Source organism: Convolutriloba macropyga, chromosome 14, assembly GCF_964194025.1.
Source record: "Convolutriloba macropyga chromosome 14, txConMacr16.3, whole genome shotgun sequence".
NCBI classification, from domain to species: Eukaryota; Metazoa; Xenacoelomorpha; order Acoela; family Convolutidae; genus Convolutriloba; species Convolutriloba macropyga.
Window position 1 is genome coordinate 32,855,050 of NC_134481.1, and position 21,273 is coordinate 32,876,322.

Here is a 21,273-nt window from a genome sequence, read left to right on the forward strand (position 1 = left end):
TTAAAGTGCAAAAGTCATTTTATTGAGTGAGGTAAGTCACGTATGATCAAAATCTAATCACGCAAATAACCTAAAAACTTTTGCTAAAGCGAGTGAGAAATGACGTCACGCGCGCAAATGCCGTTAGCGAGAGGAAGAAGTCATTCGGAAAATTTGACTTTTTCAGCTTTACTGTGTGAACAAATGTAAAACGAAAAAAAGGCGTCAGACGACGAAACAAAAAACCAAGAGCACCGCAATATAGCTTCGCAGCTATAAAAACAGTAAAAATCAGAGTGAAATTGCCGCATGTGAACAGAAAACCACTACCAAGAAACCGAATTTTTGTTCAAACACCATTTTCGCATCCTACTTTAAAATTAGAGCGAAAAAAATTCACGCTGCAAAACCACTCGCTTTTTCGCTCCATTTCCTGTTTCGGCGTGGACAAAATCACTACTCCAATTTGACTTCAAAAATCATGAAAATGTGTTAACAGATCTTCAAAAAAAACAGCCTGAAGAATTCCCGAAACGACTCGAAGGATACAATTGCCCATACTTATGACTTAATAAATAGAACAACTATAGTGAACCCTGAACCTCCACAAATGCCATAAAAAATAAGGAACAATAGAGACGGCATTCAAACACAAATTGAACAAAAAAAAAACAAGAAAAACTTAAATTTTTATAATAGTACAAGGAAGCATAAAACCGAGTAAAGTTCCTTTGCACTTAGAGCAATGAAAAGTTCGACAAACAATGGGCAAGTCATAATAGGCTAAAAGACTTCTCAGATTTAAAAAAAGAGAATAAGAAAAAATATTCTTACTCCAAAAAATAAGAAAAAAGGTTTAAAATTTCTCAATTTTTCTACCAAATTTCCCAAGAAAAAAATAATTGATACCAAGAGAATTTTAATCAAATGGTTACCGAAAATATCTTAAGTAACAAGCTTCTATTCGATTCCCACTAAAAGCATTAAAACAAAAAAACATTAAATTTTGTCTAAAAATCAGCAAAACTGATCAAAAACCTCCAAATTAGCAGTAAACTGAAATTAACTACTTGAACACTTCAATTCCTATCAAAACAAACCTAAAACTAATACAATATCATAATCAAACTTCATAACCATCAAAAGATGGAAAAAACTGCATTTAAAAGCCGCACGTGAAAAAAAATTCGCTCACTTAGAGAAAACTTTTCAGACATCAAAATTGATTAAAAAAGAAGAGATTAAGAAAAGTTAATAAAATCTGTCATTGAAAAGTGCTCTAAATACATTCCATTAAAACCTCTAGAAAAGTTCCTATCAACAGCTAGAATACTAAAAAGTAGCAAAAAGCAGAATCAGAAGATTTCAGAAAAAATTCAAAAAAATCACAAATTCGCGGAAATCTTCATAAAAATTGCTCAATTATCTTTAAGAAAATGATTCAAAACTGAAATCAAAATCATCAACACGCATTAAAAAACTAAATTGGACTATAGGCATCCCCATATGCTATAAAAACTTGAAGAACACAAAGAGCATATAAAAACAACTTTAAAGAAATCTTAAAAAAAATAAGCTTTCTTGATTTCACAAGAGCACATAGAGCCGAAAAACGTTAAATGGAGCAAGAAGAAAACCGAAAAGCTTGCAAAACAATAGGAAAACTGAATAGGCTAAGAAACTTCTCTAAGTTTAAAAAAACCGAAAAACAGCAAAAAATTAAGAAGAATAATTAAAACATACCCGGCAGATTGCCGGAAAATAGCCGCCGTTGATTCCAATAAGCATGATTGGGATTGAAAGAATAGAAGATATTGAAAAAAAAAGATTTTTGTACAAAAACATTTTTTAAGTCCGATTTATTTTGATGGCATTCCGTAGTTGAACATAACGTACTTCTGTTTCTTAGAGAGAGGCTGCAGGGGCTACTATCAATACCAATAAGCATTAGAGATGGTAACTAAAACTTACAGGAACGACGTTCAAATAGCGGGCATCTAAAATTGGGCTTTATGGCTGAGCAACTGATGTTCAAAATCACTTTTAGCAGAATGAGAGAAAAGAGAAACTAGCCTAGAGAAGTCAAAAAGATATCACGCAAAAAGTTGAAAATGCGGCAGAATGAGGTAAAGCGAAACATTTTATTCGACGAAGTAAAAAAAATAGGAGCGCTATAATAGCCGGCTGAGAAGATGAGAGCGGCTATTAAAAATGTTTCAGTTTATTGTCATTTTTCTTAACAAAAAAATCGTTTAAAACCTAAGAAAATGTAATCACTTAGTATCTAAAGACTCAGTGACTAACATGCGTAAATTCAAAGCCCATACAAAGCAATATAACAAGACAAAACGCAAAAAATTGATAAAATTCGCCTAAAATTCAGCAAAATAGCTGAAAAACCAGCAAAATGGTATAAAATTCTTATTAATGACCAAAAACCTACAAACCACTATTAAAGCAACCTTAAAAATCACATAATATCATAATAAGACTTCTAAACCAAAAAAAATTAACAAAAAAAAAACGGTTTTAAAAAGCCGCACGTGAACACAAAATTTCGCTTGCTTACAGAATTTTTTCACACCTCAATTTCTCGCTCTCTCGAAAACAGCGGAATGAACAAAAAACCACTCTCTTTTCGCTCCCCTCTTCACTTTTGTTCAGCACCCAAACCACTCTAAAATTTTTCACGCGTTTTATTTCCTGCTTCAAAATTCACTCCAACTAAAGTGATTAAAAAAAGGACTTCTCCAATACTCCCCTTCGAGTCGTCAAAAAAGACAGCGCCCCAATACAATTCAAATTCTTTGAATTGTAAAAAACCAAGAGAAGGCCAATAATAGCCCCAGCTATCGCTCGGTGCGGCTATTAAAAACTAAGAGAAGGCCAATAGTAGCTGCACTCAGCTACCACTATTGCAGCTATTGATCACAATTGCTATCATAAAAGGTCAAAGTTTAGCTCCCCTTTCCAATACATTATGACAATGGCAACTTAGTTTTCACAAATTTGGGGGATCCATTAGTGAAAGTTTTTGCATTGACAAATGGGTGACTGTAGCCATGCACTGCACATAATTAATAAGTTGTAAGAAATATCAGGTTATCGTTAGTGATATTTCGATTTAGCCGATTAAATATATGCATTTTCAGAAATGGCTGCAATCAAAGCAAAAAACATTCACTAAAGTATACACAAAATTTGTGAAAACAAAAATTATGCATTATTATGTTGACCTTGAAGAACAATTTAAGCTAAGAATAGAACATTAAAATACTCAAGTTTAGGTGAGAGAACTAGAACAGTAGCAAACCTCCTAGCATGCTTGTGGTCTGAGTCAGCCAGCTGTTGTTGCAGGTCCTCCACCTTCTTCTGCAGGTCTCTGTTCTCTCCATCCAATGCTTGCAGGGTTTGGTCCAGGGTTGCCCTAGCAACTGAAGACTGTGTTGCGATCTCCTCGGTCTTCATACGCTCACGATCCAACTAAACAAACTTCGTTTTACGTATAAACGGTTTAAGACAAAAATGGAGTACATTTTCCAGACTTCGAGATAATAGTTACAAATGTTTGAAGGCAGAATCAAAAACTGACCGACGAAATAGAGCTCAACAAGTATTCCTCACAATTCTGGTGATCAAGATTTTGTTTCTGGAGCTCACTCATAACTCAGAAACGGGGTCAATTCTCTGACTTTAAAATAAGAATAGCCACCCTAATATGACCTCTTTTCACTATTACTTTCTATCAATAAAAAATCGAGCTGCATTTATGACATTTTTATGCGAAATACGCACAACTGTTCATAAAATAAAATGAAGACTCAATAGTCTGAATGAAAGACTTTAAATTTCATGGACGTAAAGAATACAGGCGATCGATGTCTGAGGGTACCTTGTCGAGTGCCTTTTTGAGAGCGTGTCTCTCCTTCTGGAGTCTCTCGACTTGTTTCTGCAGTTGGCACTTGTCCTCATCTGCCTCGTTCAACTGCTTCTGCAACATGGCCGCCTTCTCTCCAACTGCCTTCTTTTCCTAATCACACATACACCAAATTAATATTGTAGTGTGCCCATAAGCTGCATGATGGTCTTGAGTACAGGTTAGGAATTTAAAAAAGCTAACGAAAAGCATCCATATATGATTCCCAATGTACTGCAGCATCATAAAAACGAAGATGAAAAACTTGAATTGAGATTAGGAATGAAGCACAATAATTTTGACCTAAGAGCAACATCCCGTCATTAAAGAATAGCTGGCAGATTGCCAGAAAATAGCCACGATAGACGCTCGTGGCCTTCCATGAATTGAAACAACTAAAGAAATAGGATAGATAGATCGACCAGCAGTCCTTTAAAAGATCATTAGACTTTTCGGGCTAGATTTGGACTGTCAATTTTATGACACATACGGTCAATGAGAAAAAACCCTAAGAGCTTTTTCAAAATTGATATAAGAAATCAAAAACACAAGACTAATACTCAAGAATTAGGGCATATAAGTTTGGCACTACTTAGATGCGCACTATTGATCTTTAACTAGTAAATGTTCATAAAAATTAAAGTTCCATAAGTAGTTGACCTAACAGCAGAAATGACGCCACGCACTCATATTTTAACTGCAAAGCAGTAGAGTAGAAGCCACTGAAGTCATTCAATAAGTAAATTCCAAGAAGTAAGGTCGTAAGAATCATCGAAGGAGACGACGAATTAAAAAACATAGCCGGAAGAATTCCGGAAGCAACTCGAAGCTTAAAACTTCACAAAAAAACGTACCCTAATTACAGCAGAAGACATTACCTTTTGTATCAAAACAATAACTCATTAAATCCACAGGTCTGATCTAAAAATTGGTGAAAATTAAACAACTGTCACCAAGAGAAACAAAATACAGCAAAATTTTATATTGAAAACGTTTGGTAACGTTAAAATAAGTCCAAAATAATTAGGATGGTCAAAATACTGATAGGGTGAAGAAGCTGACATGGCTATCATTTACCCTCAAATTATTCATGATTATAATCTCAAAAAGATCGCAAAAGCAAACGGCAGATAATAATCTTAGAAACCAAGTTAAAATTTTCAAAAAAGAAAGCTCAAACTTAAGAATCAGAAAACCACTACAAGTAGATTTCTAATCACTGCAATTAAAACAAAAACACCACATACTTCTGCCCTGTTGTATGTACGCTAGACAACTAAGTTCAAACCAATTCAAAAAATAAATTAACCATAGAAATTAACCATAGAAACTAGTAAATGTTCAAAAAGACCGCAAATGCAAACGGCAGATAATAATCTTGGAAACTAAGTTAAAATTTTCGAAAAATGCTCAAACTTAAGAATCAGAAAACCACAACAATTACATTTCTAATCACTGCAATTAGAAAAAAAAAACAACAGACACTTCTGCCCTGTTGTATGTATGCTAGACAACATGATTTCATACTAATTCAAAAATTAAATTAACCATAGAAATTAACCATAGAAACTAGTAAATGTTCATAAAAATTAAAGTTCCACAAGTGATTTCAGATGTCACTTTTTTGAGTGAGGTAAGGCACGCAGTTGACCTAACAGCAGAAAAGACGTCACGCACTCATATTTTAACTGCAAAGCAGTAGAGTAGAAGTTACTGAAGTCATTGAATAAGTAAATTCCAAGAAGTAAGGTCGTAAGAGTCATCGAAAGAGAATCATCGAAGGAGACGACGAATTAAAAAGACATAGCCGGAAGAATTCCAGAAGCAACTCGAAGCTTAAAACTTCACAAAAAATCGTACCCTAATTGCAACAGAAGCCATTACCTTTTGTATCAAAACATTAACTCATTAAATCCACAGGTCTGATCTAAAAATTGGTGAAATTTAAACCACTGTCAGCAAGAGAAACAAAATACAGCAAAATTTTTTATTGAAAAGGTTTGGTAACGTTAAAATAAGTCCAAAATAATTAGGATGGTCAAAATACTGATAGGGTGAAGAAACTGACATGGCTATCAATTACCCACAAATATTTCATGATTATAATCTCAAAAATATTGCAAGAGCAAACGGCAGATAACAATCTTAGAAACTAAGTTAAAATTTTCAAAAAAGAATTCTCAAATTTAAGAATCGGAAAACCACTACAATTAGATTTCTAGTCACTGCAATTAAAACAAAACAACACATACATCTGCCCTGTTGTATGCATGCCAGACAACATGATTTCATTCAAAAATTAAAATAATCATAGAAAAGTTATAAGCAACAGAAAAAATTCAAGGGTAAAAAATCGCTTTAATTCAAAACCAAGGCCTGAAAAAAATTATAATAAACATTAAGTGAAAAAATTTGGAAAAATCTTTCTAGCAAATTTTCAGTACAGCCTTATGTTGAAAGACATCAATTGCAAGCCAAAGAAATCACGAACATTCAGAAAGGCTGAATTTATTCAATTTTTTAGATCTAAAAACAATCAAAATAACGAATACAAATGTAGGTGACAGGACCAAACTTGAATGATACAAACTAGATTGTGAAGAATATGGACAAACTATAAGGAACACCGTAATACAATAGCTGGCAGATTGCCAGAAAATAGCCACAATAGCTGCGTAGATCTGCAGTCTCAAAAAACGGTGAAATAGACAGGACAAGAAAACTCGTCGTTTCATTGAAGGCTGATATGTTAAATTTTGATTAAAAATATGTATTGCTGCCTCTATTAGCTGCCCTCAATAACCCTTCAATTAGAGTCACAAACATTCATTTGACCTTATCTCTTTGAATTAAAGTGACAAAAAAGACAACTGAAAGATCCAAAAATGAAGAAATTAATAGAAAAAGCCAAAAAATAACTAAAAAATCAAAAAATATGTCCCAGTTTTGAATTTGAAACGCATTTTCAGAATCTGTAAAACACTGTGGTATCAATATATCAATATCTGAGGTTTACATTTCACTATAGCATCGAATAAAATTTATTTATACAAAAAAATTACAAGCAAAAAAACTGGGCCCCTTAGACGAAAGACGGCTAAAAAAGGTTATCTATATGCGCCATTCAGTGAGCCATATAGCAGCCGCGAGCCTCTCAATAGCTATAATTTAGGCGATCTCCTTTTTTTAATTCCCTCTACATTTTCAGCACGCATTTCGTTTTGGAAAAAAATTTGGAAAAGGCTTTCTAGCAAATTTTCAGGACAGCCTTATGTTGAAAGAAATCAATTGCAAACCAAAGAAATGACGAAAATCCAGAAAAATAGGCTGAATTTATTCAATTTTTTAATATCTAAAAACAATCAATATAACGAGTACAAATGTAGGTGACAGGACAAAACTAGAATTATACAAACTAGATTGTGAAGAATATGGACAAACTATAAGGAACACCGTAATACAATAGCTGGCAGATTGCCAGAAAATAGCCGCAATAGCTTTGCAGATCTGCAGTCTCAAAAAATGGTGAAATAGACAGGACAAGAAAATTGGTCGTTTCATTGAAGGCTGATATGTTATATTTTGATTAAAAATCTGTATTGCTGCCTCTATTAGCTGCCCTCAAATACCCTTCAATTAGAGTCACAAACATTAATTTGACCTTATCTCTTTGAATTAAAGTGAATAAGGTGGTCATGACGTCATATGGTTGTAACAAAAATCTTGACGACGTATTTAACAAAAAAAAACAAAAGAAAGCCAACAATGGCCCAAGCTATCGCTGTGAGACTATTTTAACAGAATAATTTTCGATTTTAAGTTCAAAATCAAATTTAAAAACTCAAGAAAAACGAATACATTTCATTGTTCAGCATTCGAGACATAGGAAAAAAACGAATCATCCGAGCAGAAGATCAATCCTCCTTAACAAAACGAAAAAAGAAAAAGCAGAATTCAATTATACGAAATATGGAAACATTTTGCGACAGAATTTTAAATAAATTTTGAGACTGCAGTTATGAAAAAAAATTAACTTTTTTTTTAAAAACTTAACGCCAAAAATGATTGAATTTTTATCGAAACGAAATTTAAGTCACTCGTGCGAATTTGAGTCCCTCAAAAAGACTATTTCTAGTAATTAAAACCAAAATACAAAAAAACAAAAAGAAAAAATTGGAAAAAAACTAACAAAATCGGATAGGCATATGTACAATTTTCTAAAACAAAATTACATCGAGGCAAAAAAAAGAGAGGCGTTGAGAATATGAATAATCAACTCACTGATTTTTGAAAAAAAAGACAACTGAAAGATCCAAAAATGAAGAAATTAATAGAAAAAGCCAAAAATTAACTAAAAAATCAAAAAATATGTCCCAGTTTTGAATTTGAAACGCATTTTCAGAATCTGTAAAACACTGTGGTATCAATATATCAATATCTGAGGATTACATTTCACTATAGCATCGAATAAAATTTATTTATACAAATAAATTACAAGCGAAAAAACTGGGCCACTTAGACGAAAGACGGCTAAAAACGGTTATCTATATGCGCCATTCAGTGAGCCATATAGCAGCCGCGAGCCTCTCAACGGCTATAATTTAGGCGATCTCCTTTTTTAAATTCGCTCTACATTTTCAGCACGCATTTCGTTTTGGAAAAAATTTGGAAAAGGCTTTCTAGCAAATGTTCAGTACAGCCTTATGTTGAAAGAAATCAATTGCAAACCAAAGTAATGACGAAAATCCAGAAAAAAATGCTGAATTTATTCAATTTTTTAATATCTAAAAACAATCAATATAACGAGTACAAATGTAGGTGACAGGACAAAACTAGAATTATACAAACTAGATTGTGAAGAATATGGACAAACTATAAGGAACACCGTAATACAATAGCTGGCAGATTGCCAGAAAATAGCCGCAATAGCTTTGCAGATCTGCAGTCTCAAAAAATGGTGAAATAGACAGGACAAGAAAATTCGTCGTTTCATTGAAGGCTGATATGTTATATTTTGATTAAAAATCTGTATTGCTGCCTCTATTAGCTGCCCTCAAATACCCTTCAATTAGAGTCACAAACACTCATTTGACCTTATCTCTTTGGATTAAAATGAATAAAAGTCAATTTCATTTTTGAGGGTGAAGTAAGTCAAATGTGACCAAAAAGTTAATCACGCGAATGAACAAAAAAACTCCCTCCACTAAGAACGAAAAATGACAACAAGCACGCACTTCAGTTGAAATTGCATGAACGAATGAACAAAAAGCAGATTTGAGGTGGTCGTGACGTCATATGATCGTAACAAAAATCTTGACGACGTATTTAAAAAAAACAAAAGCCAACAATAGCCCAAGCTATCGCTGTGAGACTATTTTAACAGAATAATTTTTGATTTTAAGTTACAAATGAAATTTAAAAACTCAAGAAAAACGAATACATTTCATTGTTCAGCATTCGAGACATAGGAAAAAAACGAATCATCCTAGCAAAGATCAATCCTCCTTAACAGAACGAAAAAAGAAAAAGCAGAATTCAGTTATACGAAATATGGAAAGATTTTGCGACAGAATTTTTAATAAATTTTGAGACTGCAGTTATGCAAAAAACATTAAATTTTTTTTCAAAAAATTAACGCCAGAAATGATTGAATTTTTATTGAAACAAAATTTAAGTCCCTCATGTTGCACAAAAAGACTATTTCTAGTAAATAATACCAAAATACAAACAAAAAAACAAGAAAAAATTGGAAAAAACCACCAAAATCGGATATGCATATGTACAATTTTCTAAAACAAAATTACATCGAGGTAAAAAAAGAGAGGCGGTGAGAATATGAATAATCAACTAACTGATTTTTGACAAAAAAGAAAACTGAAAGATCCAAAAATGAAGAAATTAATAGAAAAAGCCAAAAAATAACTAAAAAATAAAAAAATATGTCCCAGTTTTGAATTTGAAACGCATTTTCAGAATCTGTAAAACACTGTGGTATCAATATACCAATATCTGAGGTTTACACTTCACTATAGCATCGAATAAAAATTATTTATACAAAAAAATTACAAGCAAAAAAACTGGGCCACTTAGACGAAAGACGGCTAAAAACGGTTATCTATATGCGCCATTCAGTGAGCCATATAGCAGCCGCGAGCCTCTCAACGGCTATAATTTAGGCGATCTCCTTTTTTAAATTCGCTTTACATTTTCAGCACGCATTTCTTTTTACTTGAGTCACGATTTTCACGCTTGATTTATCACTTAACTGACGCACTGTTTCAACTGAATTGTTTAATATACTTTCATGAAATTGCATGGAGCAATGCAGTGAATACGGTCAAAGCAATGCAGTGAATACGGTCAGAGTAAAATCAAAACAAACGGGACAAAATGATGGAGCCCGGTCATTAAGGCATAGTGCATTAGGTTATCAAAGTTTATCAGAGCGAGTGGTAGCTGACACCAGTATTAAGCTTAACAGCTTTCAGTTCATAAAGTGAATTAGGTATCTTTTAAGAATCTATCTGGAACTGCATGCAGAAAAAAACTCTTCAAAGTCAAAAAGTCATTCAGTAAACGCAGCGCATGATCAAAAAACTGCTCTCGCTCAGAAAAAATTAGTTCACGCGGCAATTTTACTCTTTCGCTTTTAGGTTAAAACAGCGTCTGAACGAATAGTACTTCCGGAAAAAAACATAGCCGGCCGATTGCCGGAAAAGCTGCGAAAGAATAGACCTGAGTGCCATATAATAGAGATAGAAACAGATACAGATCTAAATTGAAAAATCGACGCCGCTCAAAAAACTAGGTAAAAAACATTCAGCGATAAGTTAATAACACTTGTTAAAATTCATTCCACAGAAGCCTATTATTAGGGACCTTTACTGCACAAATTAGTTCCTTTGACCTTAAACAAATTCAAATTAAACTTAAGTTTTAAAGTGCAGAAGTCATTTTATTGAGTGAGTTAAGTCACGTATGATCAAAATCTAATCACGCAAATAACCTAAAAACTTTTGCTAAAGCGAGTGAGAAATGACGTCACGCGCGCAAATGCCGTTAGTGAGAGGAAGTCATTCAGAAAATTTTACTTTTTCAGCTTTGCTGTGTGAACAAATGTAAAACGAAAAAAGGGCGTCAGACGACGAAACAAAAAAATAAAAAAAGAGCACCACAATATAGCTTCGCTCAGCTTACAGCTTCGCAGCTATAAAAACAGTAAAAATCAAAGTGAAATTGCCGCATGTGAACAAAAAACCACTAGCGAGAAGGCGAATTTTTGTTCAAACACCGTTTTCTCACTCTACTTTGAATTTGGAGCGAAAAAATTTCACGCCGCAAAACCACTAGCTTTTTCGCTCCACTTCCTGTTTCGGCGTGACCAAAATCACTCCTCCAATTTGACTTCAAAAATCATGAAAAAGTGTGAACAGATCTTAAAAACATAGCCGGCAGGTTACCGGAATAGCTGCGAAGGAATAGACCTGCGTGCCATATAATAGAGATAGAAACAGATTCCGATCTAAATTGAAAAAAAACCGACGCCTCTCAAAAAAACGAGGTAAAAAATTTTCAGCGATAAATTAACAAAGCTAGTTAAAATTCATTCCGCAGAAGCCTCTTATTAGGGACCTTTACTGCACAAATGAGTTCCTTTGACCTTAAACAAATTCAAATTAAACTTAAGATTTAAAGTGCAGAAGTCATTTTATTGAGTGAGTTAAGTCACGTATGATCAAAATCTAATCACGCAAATAACCTAAAAACTTTTGCTAAAGCGAGTGAGAAATGACGTCACGCGCGCAAATGCCGTTAGTGAGAGGAAGTCATTCAGAAAATTTTACTTTTTCAGCTTTGCTGTGTGAACAAATGTAAAACGAAAAAAGAGCGTCAGACGACGAAACAAAAAAATAAAAAAAGAGCACCACAATATAGCTTCGCTCAGCTTACAGCTTCGCAGCTATAAAAACAGTAAAAATCAAAGTGAAATTGCCGCATGTGAACAAAAAACCACTAGCGAGAAAGCGAATTTTTGTTCAAACACCGTTTTCTCACTCTACTTTGAATTTGGAGCGAAAAAATTTCACGCCGCAAAACCACTAGCTTTTTCGCTCCACTTCCTGTTTCGGCGTGACCAAAATCACTCCTCCAATTTGACTTCAAAAATCATGAAAAAGTGTGAACAGATCTTAAAAACATAGCCGGCAGGTTACCGGAATAGCTGCGAAGGAATAGACCTGCGTGCCATATAATAGAGATAGAAACAGATTCCGATCTAAATTGAAAAAAAACCGACGCCTCTCAAAAAAACGAGGTAAAAAATTTTCAGCGATAAATTAACAAAGCTAGTTAAAATTCATTCCGCAGAAGCCTCTTATTAGGGACCTTTACTGCACAAATGAGTTCCTTTGACCTTAAACAAATTCAAATTAAACTTAAGATTTAAAGTGCAGAAGTCATTTTATTGAGTGAGTTAAGTCACGTATGATCAAAATCTAATCACGCAAATAACCTAAAAACTTTTGCTAAAGCGAGTGAGAAATGACGTCACGCGCGCAAATGCCGTTAGTGAGAGGAAGAAGTCATTCAGAAAAGTTTACTTTTTCAGCTTTGCTGTGTGAACAAATGTAAAACGAAAAAAGAGCGTCAGACGACGAAACAAAAAAACCAAGAGCACCGCAATATAGCTTCGCTCAGCTTACAGCTTCGCAGCTATAAAAAAGACAACGCCCCAATACAATTCAAATTCTTTGAATTGTAAAAAACCAAGAGCACCACAATATATCTCCGCTCAGCTTACAGCTTCGCAGCGATAAAAACTTCAAGAAAACCAATTCTCCTCTTCGAGTCGTAAAAACCACGATGTCCCCAATAATAGCCGCTATCGCTTCGCGGCTATCAAATACAAAGAAACTCGCCGCAATCTTTATTTGAAAAACCAAGATTACGGTAATTTAAATTTCTTTAAGTATTAAACTGGAGTTCGTTCACCTCTTGCACATCTTGCAGTCTGTGCACGATCTCCTCCTCGTTCTCCTGCTTCTGTTTTAGGATGACATTGGCACTCCTCAGCTGTCCCTCCAACTCCATCTTCCTCACCTCCTGTTCTGCAGTCCCGTGCTGACTCACTTGCAACTGCTCAGACAATCCATGTGCCTACAACATCAACAACACATATCCAAACTTCATCATTTCAAGGTCATCTAGTCAAGACAAGAGAAAATTTCAGGGGCATATAGTGACAACAACAGAAAATTGACATATAGTGACAACAACATATAATGACATAAGTGACAACAAATAAAGAGTCGCACCTATTGGCGGCATTAATACGTAAACTCGCGGATCCGATCAACTCCAATAGCATCTTCAACGAAAGCGCATAGAGCCCAGCCATACTTCTATAAATTTCTTGTCTGTCCATAGTGATGTAACTGTCAATATAGCTCGCTCTAATTACCTGTCGTTTGGCGTCAGCTGCAGCTCCTCTAGCTGCGTCCAATCTCTCCTGTAGCAATCTCCTCTCGTGCTCTGACTCTGCCAAGTTCTTCTCCAAATCTTTGATCTTGTGGCTCTTCTCTGCACTCACTGCACTCGTCTCATTGTGCGTGTGGTTTGCACTAGCCAGCTGAAACAAAAACAAGTGATATACAAGGCAAGCACTGTTACCGCGTAAATGAACAATGCGCTATTTAAATAAAAGAGCAGCGACGAATTTAAAGCGCTATGTAAACAAAGCGAGAAAGGATTACGTAATTTCTTAACCGTTTAAATGCACACAAAATCTCTTCTAATATACGTAGAAAGGTCGGAAAAAGTTCGTTAAACATAATTTTCGTTGAGCCTACTAATATACTGAATCGATTGCGCTCTTTTTAGGCTTAATATTTTTATGTTTCGAAAACGTATCGGTGACCAATCTGAGTCGAAAATCGACTCAGACAAAATACCTGCTAAAAAAGATCGAGCTAGATTTGCCGGGCCATTGAGAGGGGCCTTTGGCCTTTTGCGTTGATTGAATACAGTTGGATTGGAGAAAAAACTTGAATTTACTCGTCGAAAGTCTGCATTTTGTCAGCTTTATTTTGGTGCCGCTCCTTACAGAGCCGCCTTTCGTTTAAAATAAAAACGCTCGTTCGACCGAATATTTAGCCTCCCGGAGTCCGGGCTTATTATTGCAATAAAATTATTAAATAGTTGCATTTGACGCTGTGGAAGTTACGTTAATTATAAGGAGCTGCTTTGATCATAAACTATTTGAGCTCGAGTTTGGCTATACATGAAAGTACTTTTTCAACCAGAATGCAACAGAATACGTGTGCCAAATTGAAGTTTCAGGGTTTAAATTTTCACAATCATACAATTGCTCTAGATTATTTAAAGTGCAGTGTCTTCCTTGGTCTTATAAAAGCTAGTATTTTTTCAACTTAGATATTTATTTACTCTGAGTTTGTTATAGTTAAAAAAGCGTTCGAAACCTATTTACTCCGATTTATCTCACATTGTTCTTATTTATTTCTCGCAATTTATATTCGTCGCAGTAGACTGAATTATAACAGCACGTAAATTGGGTATAATTGTAACGGTTATTGGACGACAAATTAGACTGTGCTTTGGATCTAATACGAAGAATACAACCTCAATTAGTGGAAAAAATTTTGAGCAAAGTGGTGGACTCTGTGCCTGATCTATGTGCGGACCCTTTGTCCTTTGTGCATCAACCTCTCAAAGCTGTACGTGATGATGGCGTTGGAAAAGAGATTCACAGTCTAAGACACGAAAAAAAACTGTAAGACTCGACAAAAAAAAACTTGGTTTTGATGCATTAAATTGATTATTTATCCGGCAAATCTAGCAACCCCCCCTTATAGTTGGTTTCATTTCCTATAATCTGGTATTTTGACATTACCCCTGGTCACCGATAACCCATCCCATACACATTTTTTTTTTTGAAAAACAATAATTTTGACAAATTTTTGTCAAAATCCAGAAATAATCAAATTGCGGTGTTTTTTACAGTTCTTGACATAAAAGCGTAGCAAAAACTTAAAAATCTTGGAAAAATTTGACCAAATTTGAAAAAAATTCCTTTGTCCCTATCATTCTAAAGGAAAATTATTAAACGCGGATGTAACAATTGCATAAAGTTGTCGATTTAAAAGAAAATCAAAAGACAATTTGGTCAAGTTTTTCAAGTTTTTTTTTCTCAAATAAGCGCTTATTCTTGGTAACTCGTGAAAATCGTGTATTTAACATCAAGGCTCGGAGTTTGAGCAAAGCTCAAATCATTTATGCTGTAAAAACATTATATGGTTTTCATATTAGCTGCTAGTTCACTTCATCACGCCATAAAAACTGCGCCTCAAGTAACACAAAATCGTTACAAACGTAACGTTTACGCATTACCGGGTTTAAGTTTCAACCCTAACGCTTTGAAAGTCAGAAAAACAGCGCAGTTCCAGTTGAGTCATTTCTTTCATGATAAGAAGCGCCTAGTTATATGGCATGATGTAGTGAACAATTCGCTTTCACGTCATCGAAGCAACAACAATAAGCCTTTAACACCTTCACAGCTTATTGCAGTGCTTGAAAACTATCAGGAGCGCATAGAAGCTATTGTGTATTGCCCCAGAGAGGGAACTCCTGATATTTCTGACCAGCTCAAGTGTAGTACTCTAGTTACCATACACTTAGTGAAAGACATTGTGTCTAGACGTAAACAGAAAGATCTTAGTTTACTCAAAGAGTACAGAGCATTACACCAAAGGCCTGCGCTTGAGCTGAAAACACTGACCATAGTCTTAACTCATAAGAACAACCTCCGGTCCTTGATAACACGGTCTCGACCAAAAAAACTTTCAAAGCGCCGTCGAAAAACGCTCCGCAACCGCCATGCGTACGAGGAGGCGGAACTTACTCAAGCCTTTAATAACCTAAATGTCTCGTAGTCTTGCGTTGTTGCGCGGGTTAGTTTGTGGTTGATTCCTTCCAATAGCGCTTTACTAAACGTTTCGCTCTCCCCATTTTGAGTTATTCACTACCGTCTGTTTTCCGCAGGTTATCTGGTTTCATTTTCCGTTTCCGTCCTCTTTGTTTCCGTGTCTTCTTGTTTCTTCCTATTCCCCGTTTATTTGTTGTATGATGTAGTATGTTGAGTTTTGCTGTAGTAAAATTTCTTTCTGCTAGTATGCCGGTTTGTTGTTTAGTCTCGTTCCTTGCTAGGGTGTGACTTAAGTTCATTCTAGAGTTACGGCTGGTTTGTTTCGTGACTTTCACCACACCTGTTTGCTAGCAATTTGTTGTAGCTTTATTAATTTTTGTAGTATGCACTTTTGTTGTCTGGGTATGGTGGTTTGCTAGGGTGTGACTTAAGTTTGTTCTGGAGTTACGGCTAGTAAATTTCCTGACCCTTTCGACTTTTGGTTATACTACATCGTTGCCGTAAATTGTTTCATGTTTTGATGCCGTTGATAAAACCCCATAATGTTTGTGCTAGTTTACCTGGCAGTAGCTCCTCTCCTTCTTTCTAGGGTGTGACTTAAGTTTATTCTGGAGTTACGGCTAGCTTGTTTGGTTGAGTTTATTGCTGTGGTCTGCTAGCATCGGTCTTCCCGCCTCCTCGCTTGTGCTTTCCGCCCCGCCCGTGTCGTTTTCCCGTTTCGTCGCGCGCCATCCGCCCGACGTTTCGCCCCTTCCGTGCCGTTTTCCCGTTTCGTCGCGCGCCATCCGCCCGACGTTTCCGCCCCGCCCGTGCCGTTTTCCCGTTTCGTCGCGCGCCATCGGCCCGACGTTTCCGCCCCGCCCGTGCCGTTTTCCCGTTTCGTCGCGCGCCATCCGCCCGACGTTTCCGCCCCGCCCGTGCCGTTTTCCCGTTTCGTCGCGCGCCACTCGCCCGACGCTCCCGTTTGTCCGTCGTGCGTTACTCGTTCGGCGTCTCTTCCCCTCCGTCCCGTCTCCCGTTCTGCCCCTTTTCGCGCTTCCTGCGCACCGTTCTTTCTTTCTTTCGCCGGGTACTATTGTACTCGACGAACATTTTTGCTCTTTGGCGGTTTGCTAGCCAAACCGTCACACGGGTTCGGTATAACCCATTTGTGTTGTGCTGTTGTGTACTTTATAATAGTACTGAATTAAACTTGTGGTTCCTGTTTTTCTTAAGATCATGACAACTTTGCAGGACAAATTCAACAAACTTTATAGTGCAAGAGCAAAATTAGAGGCTGAACTTAATAACATCTATGGGGAAATTAACAATGCTGTTGATAAGCAAGACAGGAATGTTAAGATCGAACGTCTGATTGTGAAGTGCAAAGATGCTTTTACTAGAGTGGTTGATAAGAATGAAGAGCTCTTTGATCTGGCACAGAAGACTGAAGATCCAGACGCTGCCTGTAAGAATCTTGAGAAATGGTTAGAGACTGTAACAAAGAAAACTGACGAGTTCATTGCTGCTGCTCGAGGGTATATCAATTCGGTCCAAGACAAAGAGAAGGCAGAGATGTATACCTCTCACCACTCAAGATCAGGTTCGCATATGACTTCCTCAAAAAGATCAAGTCAGCGTCAACGAGAATTAGAATTATCAAGACTAAAAAGGGAGGAACTTGAGAAACAACATGAGGCAAAGCTTCGCATTGCTAGACAACGTCTTGAAATTGAAAAACAAACGAAATTGCGGGAATTAGAAATTGAGCAGCTTGAGGAGGATCATCGCAAGGAAGTAGCTGCTGCAGCCCTTGAGGAAATTGAGTTGATGACAAAATCAGCAACAGACGGGTCTGATACAAACGAAATGAGTGGGCTCTTTACCGAAAAAAGTTCAGTTAAGAGCAAGAAACTTGTTCAAGATTGGGTTAATTCGTCACCGGCCGGGAACATGGCAGATGTTGCAAACGAACCGAGTTTGCACTTTTCTGGTTCCATCGCCCAATCCAACCAAGCAATTGTCCAACGACCTTCTTCAGCTCAACTTCCAAAGTCACACTCTAATCTCAATACTCATGGTCAAGTTGAGGCTAACATCAACCTCCCTGTCCATGAGCCGCAAGAACCAAGTACTAGAACCAATGTAACCAACGATGCACATGTTGCAAATAACATCATGCAAGAGCAACGACAGCCTCAATATACGCCTCCATCACCACCAATAAACTTTGGTATACCTACTCAACTAAACGCCCCAAACACAGCCCGACAACTGTCTCAAGCAACAATGCACTTCGATGGTTTACAGTTAGATCATCAATTCCCTCGCAGGGCGAGCATGCCGGGACAGTTGAATTTAACCAGCCCTCGGCATTCACCTCCTTTAAATGCACTCGCTAATGCTCCGCTAGCACTTAATCCGCAACAGGCACACATAAATGTACCAGCCCCTCCACCCCCCGTTCCAAACCCCGCACCACCGCATTTTCCGTTAATCCCACCAGCATTCCGATTTCCTCCTTCCCCGCCACAAGCACTCCCACTACAAGCCACTAACCCCGTGGCGAATAATATCAATATGTTACCCCATTCTCCGCCTGCACCATTCATTTCCTCCGCAATTAATTTCGTACCTCAATTAATTCATCCACCACCTCCACAAAAGAGTTTTCAGCCCCAAAATTTTGTACCCATAACCCACGCACCTCCTGCTCCTCCAGATCCAAATGTCTGGCGTTTTCCGGCAGCAGTCCCAGCTAATGAAGTACCACTTGTACGTACATCAGCAAATTCATACACCGTACAACCGGTCCCGTTAATCAACCCTCATATATCTACATCGCACCGCTCCCCTCATGTACAAGCAGCAGCAGGCGCTCAAAATTACGTAACGTCAGACTTCATGCAAGCGAATCCATTTAGTTCTTCCGCAGGTACCGCCCCCACCTTTGTCACTCCGATCATTCCGCCAACGAATGGAGCTACCGTTCCGAACCCGTTGTGTTGGGGTGGCCCGCCGCATCCCACACCTTCGGCTCCTTTGGACTCTGCGGATTTGATAAAGCAATTGGCGGACGCAATTACTTGTAAGAAGAACGATCCACTGCCCGAGTGGAAGTTGTCACAGTACAATGGTGATCCCCTGCAGTGGCACGAATGGTTCGGACAATTTAAAAGCGCCATAGACACACAGTCCTTGACTGATGACGTCAAGTTAACATACTTAAAAACTCTTGTAACTGGAAAAACTAAAACCGCCATCGCTGAGTTCGCATACTGCGGTGTAATATATAAGGACGCACTTAAGACACTCGAACGTAAATTTGGCCAACCACAGGCAGTAGTCAGTGCACACTTAGAAAAACTCAGCTCTTTTCCACCACTAAAGATGCACAATAGTGACAACATCATAAACTATTCTGCAACAATTTCCAGTCTTGTTGGGGTCTTTAAATCACTTTCATATGACGCGGACCTAAAGAGCGCCTCACTTCTCAACACGGCTGTGCAAAAATTGCCGCCCAATCTGAAAGAGTCTTGGTCACTCTTCACAGTGAAGAAACATTGGGTTAAGCCAACACTCCTTGACTTCAACGATTGGTTGAAGGAGAAGGCCGAGGCACATGATTTAATGAAACAAACTTCATCGAAGGCAAGAACTGAGGATAACACCAACTCAGTAGTAAAGACCAAAGTAGCCTCAAAAACTTTTGCTGCTAACACACAAACTAAGGGCACTCAGAGACCAGCCTCAACATCGGCAACGCCTGCAACCCCTCGCTGCATTGTTTGTAAAGGTATCCACCGCATCTGGGAGTGTAGGGTATTTAAAGAAAAGTCTCCCACTCAGCGAGCAAAGGTAGTGGCTGAAGCAAAACTGTGTTTCTCATGTTTGAGAGAAAAGCATATGTTCAGGCAATGCCCAAACCCCAGGAAATGTAGAAAGGACGGTTGCAACAGCTCCCATAATACTCTTCTCCATGGAGCTGAGAGGGTTTATCCACCAAAATTACCTCCAAACAACAACAACAGTAATTCTAATGCTGGCACAAATCAAAGTAAACTCCCTAGTGTCCAATCATCGAGCAAGACCACCACTTTGTCATCTGTGAGTAATGTGAAAGGCCTCCTTCAGGTGACTGAATTACAGTTAAAGAGCTCTACCGGTAAAGATACCACGGCTTTAGTTTTGTGCGATACCGCTTGCAGTAACTCTTGGGTGTCCAATGATCTTGCAAATAGACTTGGTTTGCACGGTACAGCATTGAAACTAACAGTCAAGGGTATAAATACCGAAGAGGTCGTAGACACTGAGTTAGTTGAACTAATTGTAACACCACGCGACAACCAAGCATTTGAACCATTTAAAGTCAGCCCTTACGTAAAGGAAAATTTGAATGTAGGCGCCGATGTCATTAACATTAAAGCACTTCAGGAAACATACCCGCACCTAGCAGTTCTAGACCCAGTTACATATTGCTACGGAAACATCGAGATGATACTTGGACAGGATGTGTATCATGCCATCCGCCCGTTAGAGTACTTCGCTGCCGACGAGAAGTCCTCGCCCTTCGCTGTTCGCTTGCCCATAGGTTGGGTTCTAAGCGGCCCTCTACCGTCGTCTTCAGGTTTAGTCTCGACTTGTTTCAAAGCTAATTTGGAGCAGGATTTTGAACTCGCTAGTCAGGTAAAATCTTGGTACGACATGGAGTCGTACGGCGCACTTAAGCAAGTAGACCCACGATCCGCATCGGATGCACGTGCGCATGAAATTCTTGAAAACACCACCGTGCATAATGGAAAAAGGTACGATGTCGGAATGCTATGGGCTGAAGATAACATCGAACTGCCCAACAATTATTTCTGAGCACTTGTTCAATTAAAGTCTTTGGAAAAGCGGCTAACGAAAGATCAGACATTAAGGGAAAAATACTCGAATACCATCAAAGAGGACTTAGACAAAGGCTACGTAGTAAGGGTCAAAGATGCTCATAAGGTGGAAAGTCGCTCGGAACGAGAGTGGTACCTACCACACCATCCGGTTGTTAACCCGAACAAGCCGGGTAAGGTTCGTAGGGTACTAAACGGAGCAGCAAAATTCCATGGCGCATCTCTTAATAAGTCATTACTTACCGGACCCGACCTACTACAAAACCTAATCTATGTACTCCTACGGTTCAGACAACATCCATTTGCCGTATCCGCCGACATCGAGGGAATGTTCCTCCAAGTTGGAGTGTTGCCATGTGATCAACCATCATTGCGCTTTTCGTGGCGGGAGGACCCCACATCAAATGTTGTGGTACACCAGTATACGCGCCACATCTTTGGGGCAAAAGATTCACCCACCTGCGCCAACTACGCACTTCAGCGCACGGCACGCGATAATGCTAAGGAGTACCCAGAAGCTGCGAAAGCCGTCCTTGAGAACTTCTACATGGACGATTACTTGGACT

At 37.8% G+C, this 21,273-nt stretch overlaps 1 protein-coding gene across 1 annotated transcript in view; it reads right to left on the reverse strand.

Moving 5' to 3' along the window:
* Positions 1 to 21,273, reverse strand: part of LOC142353698 (uncharacterized) — a 99,022-nt gene that overhangs the window by 13,389 nt on the left and 64,360 nt on the right. The window contains exons 27-30 of the mRNA XM_075406022.1: positions 13,356 to 13,523; positions 12,887 to 13,051; positions 3,872 to 4,009; positions 3,293 to 3,462 (exon numbers count right to left, since the gene is read on the reverse strand). Coding sequence (XP_075262137.1) covers positions 3,293 to 3,462; positions 3,872 to 4,009; positions 12,887 to 13,051; positions 13,356 to 13,523 — 641 coding nt within the window. The remainder of the gene's footprint in view (positions 1 to 3,292; positions 3,463 to 3,871; positions 4,010 to 12,886; positions 13,052 to 13,355; positions 13,524 to 21,273) is intronic.